This window comes from Hyperoodon ampullatus (assembly GCF_949752795.1).
Source record: "Hyperoodon ampullatus genome assembly, chromosome: 3".
NCBI lineage: Eukaryota > Metazoa > Chordata > Mammalia > Artiodactyla > Ziphiidae > Hyperoodon > Hyperoodon ampullatus.
The window spans coordinates 93,770,706-93,785,077 of NC_136916.1; the positions used below are offsets into that span (position 1 = coordinate 93,770,706).

At 51.8% G+C, this 14,372-nt stretch overlaps 1 protein-coding gene across 1 annotated transcript in view; it reads left to right on the top strand.

Moving 5' to 3' along the window:
* The window catches only part of TGM5 (transglutaminase 5), a gene marked incomplete at both ends in the record, with an annotated part of 39,210 nt that overhangs the window by 11,747 nt on the left and 13,091 nt on the right, over positions 1-14,372 (top strand). Inside the window, 8 exon segments of the mRNA XM_079699128.1 lie at positions 6,427-6,565; positions 7,214-7,317; positions 7,423-7,662; positions 10,147-10,220; positions 10,224-10,509; positions 11,032-11,192; positions 12,417-12,550; positions 12,712-12,858. Coding sequence (XP_079555254.1) covers positions 6,427-6,565; positions 7,214-7,317; positions 7,423-7,662; positions 10,147-10,220; positions 10,224-10,509; positions 11,032-11,192; positions 12,417-12,550; positions 12,712-12,858 — 1,285 coding nt within the window.

A 14,372-nucleotide genomic window follows, 5' to 3' on the forward strand; every position in this document is an offset into this window, starting at 1 on the left:
TCCTGGAGGGCTGAAACTTCTCTGGGTCAATGAGCAGTAGTGTATCTAGGAAGGACATGTCACTTGTGTAGAATTCTGTCTACGAGCACATAAGCTGAATCTAATCATGAAGAAACAGCAGGCAAGTCCAAAATGAGGGCCACTCTGATAAAAATAAATAAATAAATAAATACTGTATTCAAAATGGCAATGTGATAAAACAAAGCCGGAAGAACTCTTCCAGATCAAAGGACACAAAGGGTATTGGTCAACTAAATGCCATGTGTGATCCTGGACTGGGTGGAAAAGAATGCCACAGAGCAGCAGTCCCCAACCTTTTTGGCACCAGGGACCGGTTTTGTGGAAGACAATTTTTCCACGGAAGGGGTGGGGTGATAGTTCAGGTGGTAATGCAGGCAATGGGGAGCGGCAGATGAAGCTCCACTAGCTCGCCGCTGCTCACCTCCGGCTGCGCGGCCCAGTTGCTAACAGGCCACGGGCTGGTACCGGGGGTTGGGGACCCCTGCCATAGAGGACATTATTAGCTGACAACATTGAAATATAGACAGTAAAGTAGATAAAAGGACAGTATCAATATTAAATGTGTGAGGTTGATAACTGTACAAGAGTACGCAAAGGAAGATCCCTATTCTAAGAAATCTCCGTATCCACACTGAAAGAAAGCTAGTGATAAAGCAAATGGGGCAAAATGCTAACAATAGATGAACTGGGTATATGGATGTTCTTTGTACTATTCTTGCAACTTTATTATAAGCTTGAAATTACTTCCAAATAAAATTTAAAGGGCTTCCCTGGTGGTGCAGTGGTTGAGAGTCCAATGCAGGGGACACAAGTTCATGCCCCGGTCCGGGAAGATCCCACATGCCGCAGAGCGGCTGGGCCCGTGAGCCATAGCCGCTGAGCCTGTGTGTCCGGAGCCTGTGCTCCGCAACGGGAGAGGCCACAACAGTGAGAGGCCCGCGTATCGCAAAAAATAATAATCATAAAAATAAATAAATAAATAAATAAAATGTAAAAAAAAAAAGAAGAAACAATGATATAAAGCACTCAGTATAGGGTTTGATACCTGGCAAATCCTCTGAAAACGTGAGTCCTTTTCTCCTTACTGCTTTCTGCAGGAATTTCCATGTCTGGAGCGAGTGCTGGATGATCTGGAAAGACCTCCCTCCAGGATACAATGGGTGGCAGGTTCTGGACCCCACTCCCCAGCAAACCAGCAGTGGTGAGAGCAGACCATTGTGGAAGGGTCTGGGCTCTGTGGGGACGCCGGTCAGGGTGACTGACCCCATGAGCAGGAGGCCAGAAAGGAACGATGCCTTTCCCACTTCATCCCCTTTCCGAAGTCGTAGCAGAGACAACTTCGAGTCAGGGGTCTAACTTTGCCTTTGACAGTTGGGTGAGCTGATGAGTCACTGGACCTCTCAGTTGTTTCCTCACCTGTAAAGTAGAGAAGATGAAGGTGATGACTGCTGCTTCCCAGGGTGGCTGTGAGCATCAGATTAATTAATGGGAACTGGAGAGCACCCCATGGATGAGGGTCATTAATGCCACTGCCCCTCCCCATCCCATTTCCCTACCTCTACCTCCCATGGCCAGGACCCGCTGGCCCTGGTCCATATGTCAGCAGCCAAGTTAATGGTCCACAACTCCTGTTCCCTGAACAGGGTTGTTCCACTGTGGCCCTGCCTCCGTAAAGGCCATCAGGGAAGGGAAGGTCCACCTGCCCTACAACACCCCATTTGTGTATGCTGAGGTGAATGCCGATGAAGTCGTTTGGCTGTTAGAGGATGGCCAGGCCCAGGAACTCCTGGCCCATATCATCAGTTCCATCAGGAAGGAAATCAGCACCAAGATGGTAGGGTCAGACCAGAGCCAGAACATCACCAGCTCCTACAAGTACCAGAAGGTGCCTGGGGCCCCAGTGTTTCAGGGAGGAGGGCAGCTGTAACCTCTGTTGTGTTGCCTCCCAAAGGACATGAGGATGGCTCTCACGTTGAAACCATCACCACCTAACCACCGCCTACGCAAAAGATGACAAAAAACACCATCCAGTGCTTATAATCAGGAACTCATTTAACCCAAATTTTTGGCAACTCTGTGAGGCAAGGAAATATCCCTGGGCTATATGTGACTGAACTGAGCACCAAGAGATGAAGGGACTGTGATAGAGCAAGGGTTTGAGCCCAGCACCAAGCAACACCAATCCCCTTGTTCCAGCCATGATGCTGTATTGTCTCCTTAGGCAGCTATTCTTGTGGCTGAGGCTTCGGGAGGGGACCTGGGAGTTGCTGGGTGCCTTGTTTCCAGCAAGAAGGTCATTGGTCCTCCTGACCCCTCCCCACTGATGTCTTTCCTGGCTCTCCTTTCTGTCAGGATCCCGTGAGGAGCGATCTGTGTTCATGAAGGCCTCCCGGAAAATGCTGGGCCCTTGGAGGGCCTCTTCACCCTTCCTGGACCTGCTGGGGTCTGGGGGCTTTGAGGATCAGCCGGCACAGCTGCAGCTTTACCTGACCAGGAAGGCTGAGTGGGGCCAGGACCTGCTGCCGAAGCTTAATGCCGCGAGTCTGGCAGATAGAGCCCAACCCCAGGGGCCCATCCGCCTGGTGGTGCATTTCTGTGCGCAGACCCTGCCGCACAGTGGTGGCACCTGGGAGCCCCTCTGGAGACAAATAGTGCACTTGACCCTGGACTTCGGGGAGGGTGAGTATGAGGCAGGCCTGGAAAGGCACATACAGGGAGGGAAGCTTGGGGCCATGAACAAGGCACCCACCCACAAACACATGCACGCACACACACGCACGCACACGCGCACGCACACGCGCACGGACATGCACGCACGCACACATATTGGGCAGTGAAGCTGCTGTTGGCAGGAGATTGAATGTCAGGTACTCTACCTCTGATGCCATCCCACCAGGTGAAACACAGCAGTGACCTCGGGGGGTCAGGGGCACAGGGTAAGCACCATCTGTCTCTCTCTCTTACACACACACACAAACACAAACACTTTCACACACGCACGTAGACTCACACTCATATTCTCTCTCAAACACAAACTATTTTTTCCTCTCTCACACATACACATTTTCACTCTCTCTTTCCGAGACCCATTCCTGGACTCAAGATGTATTTTGTCTGTGCTTAGAGACACAGTGGCTGCTCTTGCTACCCTACAACAATTATAGAAACAAACTGATGGATGAAAAGCTGATCTGTGTGTCTGGCATTGCCAAGGTGGAGGAGACAGGGAGGTCCATGCTGGTCCTAAAAGATATCTCCCTGGGGCCTCCCCACTTATCTACTGAGGTAAGGCATCTGGACAGAGATGGGGCCTAGGGGCCCTCTGACTCACCCAATTCAGGGGCTGGGGGTACAGCAGCTAACAAGGCCCAGTCCCTGCCTTGGACACCAAACAGGTGATTAAAGTGCAGTATGGTGTGGTCCTTTGCACTCTGTGCAAAGGGAAGGCTTCCCAGAGGAGGTGACATTTTACAGAGGATGCACAGGAAGACACTCTAGAGAAATGAGGTGGAGTTGAAGGCATTTTAAGTAAGGAAGTAGCTTTGCAGAGGCAGAGACAAGAAAGGCAGTATCTGGGAGATGGAGTAGAGAAGACAGGTTTGAGAGAGACTCAGGCCAAATTCCTTGTCACCTGATAAGACAGGGGTGACAAGGAAGAAGGAAACAAATGAAAGATGAGCCTCACATTTCACGTTCAGAGACTTGAGGGGCTGGCAAGGCAATTGCATGAGGAACGAATACAGGTGAAGGAAGGGTAAATGGGGGAGGGCAGGGATGATCTCCATGTCCTATAACCAGGGTTTTTCTTCCTCGGAAGCCTCCTTTCCCCACATTTCCCTCCTACCTGAAGGCCTTGCCCACTGCCTAATCCCCAACTGACTGTGCACCTGGTGGATCTGTGAACAGCACCCTCCACCCCCGCCAGAAAGAGAAGTGAGTGGCTCCACATCATAAACCGTCTGGCCACCTGACAGTTTTCACCTGGGCATGCTGTGAGGTCGTCAGGCCAAGTGATGCCAGGCAGCCTCCATGAGGGGGGAGGGGGTAACAGTGGGCAGAATCACAAGAGCAGACACAAGCCTGGGGCTGAGGTGAGTGCCCTGCCCATTACACAAAGCCCTGGTTACAACAGGATCCAGTGCAAACACATCAGGCGCCAAGCAGGCTATTAATTGGTCCCCATTGCTAAGGAACCCCGGGATGATTTGTGTGACCATGCTGGATGCCAAAGCTATTTTGACCTTGTTCAACTTTGGCACGCTCACTAGAGTACAAAAGACTTGTTTCTTTTCTTTGAATTCCAGAGAAGTCAGGATGTGTTCTTCCTTCTCCTCGATTCTCTGGTTGAGCCAGAACGTGCCCCCAGTATGATCTGGGTGGTCGAGTCGTTTCAGTTCAACACTCGTTTACCAAATATCCATCATTTGGCTGGTACTGTGCTAGGCACTGGGGCTCTAGAAGTGAGTAGGATGGATCCCTGCCTCCCACTCACAAGTCAAGGCCATGCTGCCCTATGACACAGACCTCACATGTGATGCACTGAATATACCTGGAAAGACTCAGAGTGGGTCTGCTAATGCATATGAAGACAGAGCAGCATGGGAGGAAGATCCTGACTGGGGTCTAGGACACCTGGGTCAGGTCCTGTCTCTGCCATTAACATATCCTGCAACTTGGGCCTCAGAATGACATCACCAGTGGCATGTGGATGGCACACATGACACCACTTCCTTATCCCATGCCTGTGTCAGACACTACTAATCAATCATGACCCTCTTACTGGCTCTAGGTTGTCCTCAGGATCCTTTTTTTTTTTTTTTTTTTTTTTTGCGGTACGCAGGCCCCTCACTGTTGTGGCCTCTCCCGTTGCGGAGCACAGGCTCCAGACGCGCAGGCTCAGCGGCCATGGCTCACGGGCCCAGCAGCTCCGTGGCATGTGGGATCTTCCCAGGCCGGGGCACGAACCCATGTCCCCTGCATCGGCAGGTGGACTCTCAACCACTGCGCCACCAGGGAAGCCCCTCAGGATCCTTTTTAACACACCATTCCTATCAGCCACAACTAACGGATTGGAGCTGGCACTTAAGTTGAAATCTAATTGCCATCCTGAGCTAGATGACGGGGAGGGAAATAGATTTCACTTGGTGCCAGTTCCCAGCTGGTGGTGGCTTCCAGTAGTACTGTGAGCTTCTAAGGCAGGCCAGTGTATGTGTTAACCGTGAATACTGTGGGCTCATGTTCTCGCCCCTGCAGCGTCTTCGTGCTAAGTGAGCAGTCCCTGGTGGCCATCAGAGGGATGGGGAAGTGAGGTTGCTGAACTGAGTGCGGAAATGAGGCCAGTTGCCCATGATATCCCTGTCTTCTCTCCACACAGGTGTCAGAGAGGGCCGAGGTGGGCAAGGCCCTGAGAGTCCACATCTCGCTCACCAATACCCTCTCGGTGGCTCTGAGTCACTGCACAATGGTGGACAGGGATCCCCAGGGGATTGGTGGTGGGATGGGCCGGGGGATATTGCTATTCTTAAAAGAGTGCAGAGGGCTTCCCTGGTGGCGCAGTGGTTGAGAGTCCGCCTGCCGATGCAGGGGACACGGGTTCGTGCCCCGGTCTGGGAAGATCCCACATGTCGTGGAGCGGCTCGCTCGTGAGCCATGACCGCTGAGCCTGCGCGTACGGAGTCTGTGCTCCGCAACGGGAGAGGCCACAAGAGTGAGAGGCCCACGTACCGCCAAAAAAAAAAAAAAAAAGAGTGCAGAATCACAAAAAGTATGGCAGAGGGCAAAGAAAAGAAGCTGGTTGGCACAGGAAAGGGATGGCCCCTCAGGAATAAAGATAACATTCTACCTCCTTTCAAGAATTTCTCCATTAGGTACAGACTCTCACATTCCTAGGCTTTTGTTACAGTTTCCTTCCCTTCCTGACTGGATCTGTAATACTTTCCTCAATAAACTTCCAAGACAGTACACCCATAGAGAAGGGGGAATCCAAGCGGCAGAACACTTTGCCTAAGAATCTGATGGTCTTACTCCTTACCACAGGAGTGAAAAAAATTCCACAGTTTGGTTTGAAGATAGAGACTTATGGCCAGGAGAGAAGTGAGGCAAGTCAAGCTGCTGAGACTTGCCAAAGGAGGCATGCCTCTCCCACCCTGCTGGCTGGGGCAGGGGAACCCAATACTTGCTAGACCCTCTATTTGCCCTGGCAGTGCTTGTCTGAGCAACCAGCTGCCTAAACTTTGTGTGGAGCCCCAGGGAGAGGAGCTCAGGAAGGTGGGGAGGGAAGTTGGAAGTGTCGCCAACCCAGTGCCCCAGACAGCTCCTGCCTGCCAAATGCTTGATTTCCCTGAGCCTAGGGCGCTAAGTCCAGGAATCCACAGCCCACAGGAGATTTTCCTGTCCTTTCTACAGTGATGAGGTGCCTGGGGATCCCCACCCAAGTAATCACCAACCTTGACTCTGGCCACGACACAGACGGAAACCTGATCGTAGATGAGTATTATGACAACACAGGCAGGATTTTGGAGAGTAAGAAGAAGGACAGTGTCTGGTGAGAGACACCTTCTCTTTCTAGGGCAAACCCTACCAGCAGGAAGCAGGGCAGGACTGTACCTACGAACCTGCTGCTCTCTCATGCCTCACCCCCATTTTCACCAGCCCCAGGGCTTGCTAGCCCCAGCCCGAAGGCTGGGAGGCAGCTGAACACAAATACGACCATTTTCTGAGTCTAGAATTGTCACATCACAAGAGCTCTCTGCCCCGGGGGAGTTTTCCCCTTTGTCACCTCCTTCAGTTAATACTCAGCCTGTGGCTCTGACCACAGGAGGGCCTGAAGTCTCACCTCTGGACACAAAAAAACCTCTGCCTCTGTGACTGCTTCTGTGAGTCAGCAGCACATAACAGGAAAGGGCTACAAGGGTCTCTATGAGAGAGAGTGAAGGGTTTTTAACTTCTGTCGGCTCTGGAAACCTTCATTCTTATTTACAAACAGAGAAAAGCTCTTTTCCGGGCAAGTTGAGGCTCACAGGAGGAAAAGCGGTCACCTGTCACCCATGGAGGGGTGCAGGCCTGTGGTGCCCTGTCTTTCTATCTACCCGTCCGTCTCTCATTGCCCCCTGTCTTGCTCCAGAAAGAACTTGAGCATCATAAACTCTCCCTCAGCTTCATCTGACACCCACTCCTCTGGCTTCTCCCTCAGGAATTTCCACGTCTGGAATGAGTGCTGGATGGCCCGGAATGACCTCCCTCCCGGATACGGAGGCTGGCAGGTGCTGGACACCACACCTCAGGAGATGAGCAACAGTGAGGCTCTTGGGAGGACAGGCAGAGCCCACTCCCACAGAAACAGACCCGACCCCACCCGGCCCTGCAGCCACAGCCCACTGAGGCCCCCCTGTTCCCCTTTAGGCCTCTACTGCTGCGGTCCTGTCTCTGTCAGAGCCATCAAAGAAGGAGAGGTGGATCTGAACTATGACACAGCCTTCACCTTCTCCACGGTAAATGCTGACTGCATGGCCTGGCTGGTCTTTGGAGGCAAGGAGCAGAAACTTCACCTGGACACCAATTCTGTTGGCAATTTTATCAGCACCAAGAGCATCCAGAGTGATGAGCGGGATGACGTCACGGAAAACTGCAAGTACGGAGAAGGTACGACCAAGCCCTGTAGGCACCTTCCCCACTACCCCAGGGAACCTCTCTGCCAGCTGGGGCAGCCCTCTGGGGTGTGGATGGGCAGGACCCAGGCCCACTGTCTCCTCAGCCCTTCAGTTTTAAGGTCCCAGTTGGGGTGTCCCCACTGCCTCACTTCCTCATGCCCACCACCACCCCACTCCCCACAGGCCAGTGAGCACCCTCCACAAGATGGTCACATTGATTGCAGGACCACTGACAGGCATCCCGTCAACAGTGTATGAATTCCTTGCCCCTGCCTTCCCGAAAAATCAGCCTCCCACTGAAGATGGCAGGGGATTGAGTCAACTCTCTCCTATTAATTTTATTAATTTCATTTAGCTTATTGTTTGATTCATGTTTCATTGGGTGTTTGGAGGTCAGGCCAGACCACAGCCAGCACCGAGGCTCATGTAAGGCCAAATGTTCGCTCCTACGTCCACCCTGTGCAGAGGATGATTCTGAGAGATGGGAGCCCTAGCAGGGTCTTCTGACCCAAGCCAGCAAGAGCAAGGGGCATCTACATCAGTCAGCTGTGGACTGATTCCTGGAAACTGAGACAAACCACCAGTTTCAGCCACCAGGGAGCCAAGCAAAAATACGCAGTCCAAGAGGGCCAGAAGCAGGGTGAGGGGCAGGATCTGAGCAGGAGTGATTCATGACTACACGGGGCGGGGGCAGGGGTACCTGAGGTTCCTGGGAGTGCCAGCAAGTGGGTGTCTGTGGTTTGTCCATGTCGGCCTTTGGGGCCAACACAGAGGAGCTCCAGAGTCTGAGCCTGAGAGACAAGCACTGAACACATCCAAGGGTACTGGCGATCATCCCCTCCACCCCCCCGCCCCACCCCCACCCCCCGTTCTCTCTGTGGCTATTTGGGTGGGGAATCCTGAGGACAAGTGGTTTATCACTGAGGAGATTCAAGAACTACTGGAAGGAAGGAGAGTGAGCAAGGGAGACGGGGAAGGGGAGGAAGCCAATGCAGAGCACCTTGTCAGGCCGGGTCAGCACTGTGGGCTGCTGGGGCTCAGTCCTGCTGGGGGCCCTGCCAGTGGGGTGGCTTGGGAAAATGCAGGATGAAGAATGCTGTTGTCTAACCATGGCCCAAACTAGTTGTTGTTAATCTGAAATCCAAATGAAACCGCCCTGTATTTTTATTTGCTAAATCTGGCAACCCTATCAGAGATTTAGTGTAAAGTGTAGAACAACACCGCAGATTTATCCCACCCACGAGGCAAGGGGCCTAGGCTCTTTATCCACCAACTCCTTTCAGTCAGGGGTTGAGGGCTGCTCCTTGCGGGGGAGTAACTTCCCTATAGCACTCCTGGCCTGCTCCACGCATGGGCGGAGTCAGCTCTGGTGGCAGAGAAAGCCATAGACAAAGAGCCACAGGTGCTAGAATTTGAAATTAGGGCACGTGGGCACTGAAACAGCAAGTGCCAAGGAGATGTGAATGGGGCACTGACAGCATGTGCTACAGAGGTCCACAGGGCTCTACTGTGAACTTGGGCCGGGGGGCAGGGGGGCCGGGGGGTGGTTGGAGCTATTTGCCAGTGGGCCTGAGTGTCCTGCTCAGATAGCATTCTGTCTCCTCCCACTGGACTGGCAGAATCTGGGGGTCGAGCAGCCCACAGATGAGCTAAGTCTGATTCACACCTCTCTGGGCTCACTCTTACTGAAGCCAATGTTGCAAGATCCTCTTCTGCCTGGATCCAGGCTCAGAATGACCCCAGAGGGAAGGGAGAAGAGTGGCCTCAGCCTGGGGAGATTGTGGGGCTGCACTGAGGGGACCAGTAAGTGCTCAGTGAAGACAGCTGCTGGGATTATTAGGGAAGCACGGATGAGTGTTCCTGCACATCCTGGCCACAGCGCCTGCCCAGAACTGAAGCCTGGGCGCTCTGGAAATTCGGCTTGCCTGAATTTCTTTCTTTTTTTTTTTTTTTCCCACCGTAGCTTCTCAGTTTCTCAATTTCCAGGAATTAGTCTTCAATTGACCAATAATTTGGTCCTGGAGCAGAAAATCACACCGTGTCCTGTTGTCTTTAAGAGGTTTATTCCTCTGCATTGTGAGCCTTCATCTTTCCCTTGGGGAATGCGGGATAGAGTCCAGTGGTCATGAGCACAGATTTTCACATCAGATGAATTTGGTTTCCTCTTGACTCTGCCCTGTGCAAGTTGTGTGACTTGGGCGAGTGACATGACCTCTCTGAGCCCCATTTTCCTCATCTGTATATGGAATGATAATGATGATAGTAACACATCCCTCTCACAGTTGATATGAAGATGAAAGGTATAAGAGCTCAGCAGAGTGTGACTCTTGGAAAGACTTGATGACTAGTAGGGAGACTTTGTTATTAGAAATGAAGGTTTTAACACCCTGGTGGAGCCTTCGCTGAGGGTGTTCAGCCAAGGTTTACCCTCTGGGTCAGCCTGGCCCACAGCTGGTTCTGTGATCTCTCCTCCCAGGTCCCCTCCAGGAGAGGCAGGTGTTTCTGAAGGCTCTTCAGAAGCTGAAGCCTGGAAGGTCCCAAGGCTCCCTCTAAACAGAATCACAAACTTCCAGTTCCATGCTGCCAAGGGACAGTCTGAGGAGCCTGGCTATGCGTTCCCTTCGGCCCAGTGATGTTGTCCAGGTCTCCCTGAAATTCCAGCTGCTCGACCCACCCGACATGGGCCGGAACATAGGGTTTGTCCTGCTGGCCCTCAACATGTCGCCCCAGTTCAAGGACCTCAAAGTGAACCTGAGTGCCCAGTCTCTGCTGCATGATGGCAGCCCCCTGCCCCCATTCTGGCAGGACACAGCCTTCATCACACTCTCTCCTGAAGAAGGTATGGGCTCTGGGTATGGGCAAGGGGACAGTCTGTGAACACAGAGTGGCTTATGGAAATGCCAGTGTGGTCAAGCCAGCCAACAAGGGTTTGGGGGCAGACCCCTGTGACACTGGTCTTCCTAGTGCCCCCTCCAGCACAGAGTCTTCCTCCTTCCCTTCCTTCCTTCCCTCTCCCTCCCCCTTCTCCTCTCCTCCTTCTGTTTCTTTCCTTTGTCCTCCTCCTTCTTCTCCTCCAGTCCTTCCTTTACTACTTCAAGTAATATAGCCTGGGTTAGTGGGGAAAGCCTGAGCTTTGAAGTCATCCAGACCTTGGTTAGAGCCTCAGTGCACCCATTTACCAGCAGAATGACCCTGGGCAAGCCATTTCACCTCTCAGCCCCTCCATCTGAAAATCGAGTACCTACTTTACGGTGGATCAGTACAGGTTGGCCCCCTCCTCTCTGTAGAAGGGTCCCCAGATCCACCCAGGCCCAGCTGATTTCCCCAGCGAGTCTCACCTTTTCCTGTGTTCTCTCCCTAGCAAAGACCTATCCCTGCAAAATCCCCTGTTCCCAGTACGGCCACTACCTGTCCACAGACAAGCTGATCCGCATCAGTGCCCTGGGTGAAGAGAAGAGCAGTCCCGAGAAGACCATGGCGAACAAGATCATCACCTTAGCCTATCCCAGCATCATGATTAATGTAGGCAAGAGCCCTGCGTGTGGCCTCACGGCTCCTTGGGACCAGCTTGGGCCGGGGGCGGTGGGGGAGCCCCCTGAGAGCTTGCTCAGGAGAGCAGCCCCTCCTGTCCCCTGCCTCTTCTGTGGCCTCCAGGAACCTCCCACCAGGAGCGGGAGGTTTATCTGAACACACTTGGTCTCCATCCTCTTACACCATGAGAGGCCTTATGGGTGGACCTTGAGCAGCTGCCATGGAGAGGTCAGGGAAAGACCCCTCTGTTGTGCCTCCTCTTGCTGTTGGCCTTCCCCAGGGTCAATATGAGGAAACACGGGCTCAAATGGGAGGGTCCTGAGAGGGGGAAGAGTACTGCCCGAACAAAGGTCAGCTTAGGTTTGGTTTGCCATTTCCTGGCTGTGCATCCTTGGACAAGCCCCTGGGCTTCTGCATCTTGAACTGTCAATGATGGGATTAGACCAGATGGCCTACAAGGACCCCTCCTTCTCTGACATTCTGGTGGGGAGACTTCACAGGGCCCTTCCTGCCAGTGCTGTCTCCCCAGTGCCAAGTAGCCCCCTGGACCCTGCTGAGTGAGCCTGGGGTGCCCCCTGGTGGGGTGTGTCTGGCAAGCCCAGCCACTGGAGTCTGTTTTAGGGAGGGTTCCCAAAGGTGCCTTCAAGTTTCCCGAGGCTACTTCCTTCTCTCTCTGCCCCGAATGATCCATTGCTCTTGACTCACACACTGGTGTGAAAAGAAATCAAGCCAGTTAAGATAAGAGGGTAGGAAGGGATGGAGTCAGATTGCAAAAAGAAGAAACAAGCAAAAACTGCCAGAAAATATTCTATCCACTCAAATTATGCATGAGAATCCTTTGGGAGCTCTTGCTTATTTCACACTTGGATGAAATCCTTGGAGCAGAGGAAATATTACTGGAGACTCCCAACTCATCAGACCTTTCCATATGCTGGGCTGAGTAGAAATATTTTACACAAACATCCATACATGTATAAGTGAAGTAAAAGTTTCATGTAACAATATCTTGTGTGATGTACACTGATATTCTCTTCTATTTCATTTTTTAAAATGTTAATGACAACCCATTAAGTTGTCCATAGTTGGAAAAACACAGGCCACGGAAATCCAGCTCTTCAGGAACAGATCTAGGGAACAGTGCCCTCCATAAATGCTTGGTGAACCGGGGGATGAGACTAATTCTCTGCTCCCTCCTCTCTGGATTTCCCTTTTCAGGCTTTAGGAGCAGCCATTGTGAACCGGTCGCTCTCCATACAGGTGATATTTTCAAACCCCCTCTCGGAGCAGGTTGAAGATTGTGTACTGACTGTGGAAGGAAGTGGTCTCTTTAGGAGACAGCAGAGAGTCCTGTGAGTGCTGGGAGTGCTCCGCCCTCCCTCTCATCTTATCCTGGGGGTAGCACTGTCCTTTCTGGACACAGGGAAAGGGGAGGCCTGGTTGCTGCGTGGAAAGGGACTGTGGGGTTATCATAATCCTATGGTTTTCTGACATTCTCCTTTCTCTGCTGCAGCATTGGAGTCCTCAAACCCCATCACAGAGCCAGCCTCACTCTGGAGACTGTCCCCTTCAAGAATGGCCAAAGGCAGATCCAAGCAAATCTGAGGAGCAACAAGTTTAAAGACATCAAGGGTTACAGGAACGTCTATGTAGACTTCAGGTTACAAATTCTGGGACAATGAGGTGGACATGTAGATGTTAAGCTTCAGGGAAAGAGCAAGTTCAAACGCAAGCTGTGCCATTCCCCACCCAAACAGAGGCTCCGACATGAGCAGCAGAGAGATGCTGGCAATGGATAGTCCCCTGGGCCATTTGCACAGCTCCCCAGGACTCTGTTAAGGGCCCAGGGATTCCATGGTGTCCCGTCCAGAATTGTGAGATTGGCCATGCAGTCCAGAATCATTGGACTTGGCCATGATTTACTGATCCCCAGATGTCCAGAAAAGAAGAAGACTGGCTGAGCAGCTCACTGTCACTTTGTCATTGCAATGGCTACTTCCCTAATACCAATAAACTTCAGCCCTCATTCTCATCTTTGTGCCCATACAGTCATCACTTCCCCCACAGCAGCTCCCACCTGTTCCCTGGATTCTGGGAGTCTCCTACTGTTTTACTACCTGAGCCCACTCACTCATTCAAGAAACATTTACTGAGTGCCTGGTATGTGCCAGGCACTGTTCTGAGTGTACAGGATGAAGTGGTAAATAAAGCAAAGTCCCTGCCCCCCTGGAGCTTACATCCTGCTGGGGGTGGGGAAGACAGGGAATAAACATGTCAACAAATAAGGAAGGCGCTTACAGATGGTGTATCAGTCGTGATTGAGTTAGGAAAACAAAAGGTGTTTCTACATGCTACTATCTTTGTGACTTAGAAAAAAGTCTGGAAGATCTCTCATTTGACCATCCTTTGAATCGCTTCCCAAATCACATCCAAGAGGTCCCTCAGTCTTAACAGTTCCAACCCCTTGGCTGAAACTCCACCAGTGCGTTGTGGTCTAGCATGGCCCTGGGATGGCTGCGTTCCAGGGAGAAAGCCAGCTGAATAATGCAGTGAGGTAGATTTTGGGTAGGGAATGAAATACTCTCAGACTTTTCTATTGGTTGCAGCTTGTGTTTATGGTCCTACTGAGCACAAAGCAACTGCAAGCATTATCTCCTCTGGGACACACCCACTTTCTCACAGCAATGCGAGAAGCTCTGCATAGACAAAGGCATGATGCACCTGCCCTCTAGGCACTGGCTACGTGACTGAGTCAGCTGTTTAGGGTATATATTAAATGCACGCAGTAAATTAAAAATTTAAATACTTCTATTATATATGAACAAAAGGGTAAGTGCAGTCAATCAGAGAGAGAGGAGAGGGTGTGGTGGGGATTACAGAGTAGGTTGATAGCCATGTTAAAGAGAGGGCTGAGAACCAGGAGGATCCTGGCAGCATGGAGCTAGAGGCAGCCTATAATTATTTTTTCTATAATTATCATCTGACAATTATGAAAAATGGCTTAAGGAAAACATCATGGAGGGGAGCACCTTACAGAGACAATGACCTCTGAAACACTTAAGCTACCGCACTCCCAGACTCTTTCACAAATCCTGATTTTTTTTTTTTTTGGCTGACACACAGCATGCAGGATCTTAGTTCCCCGACGAGGGATCGAACCCATGCCCCCTGCAG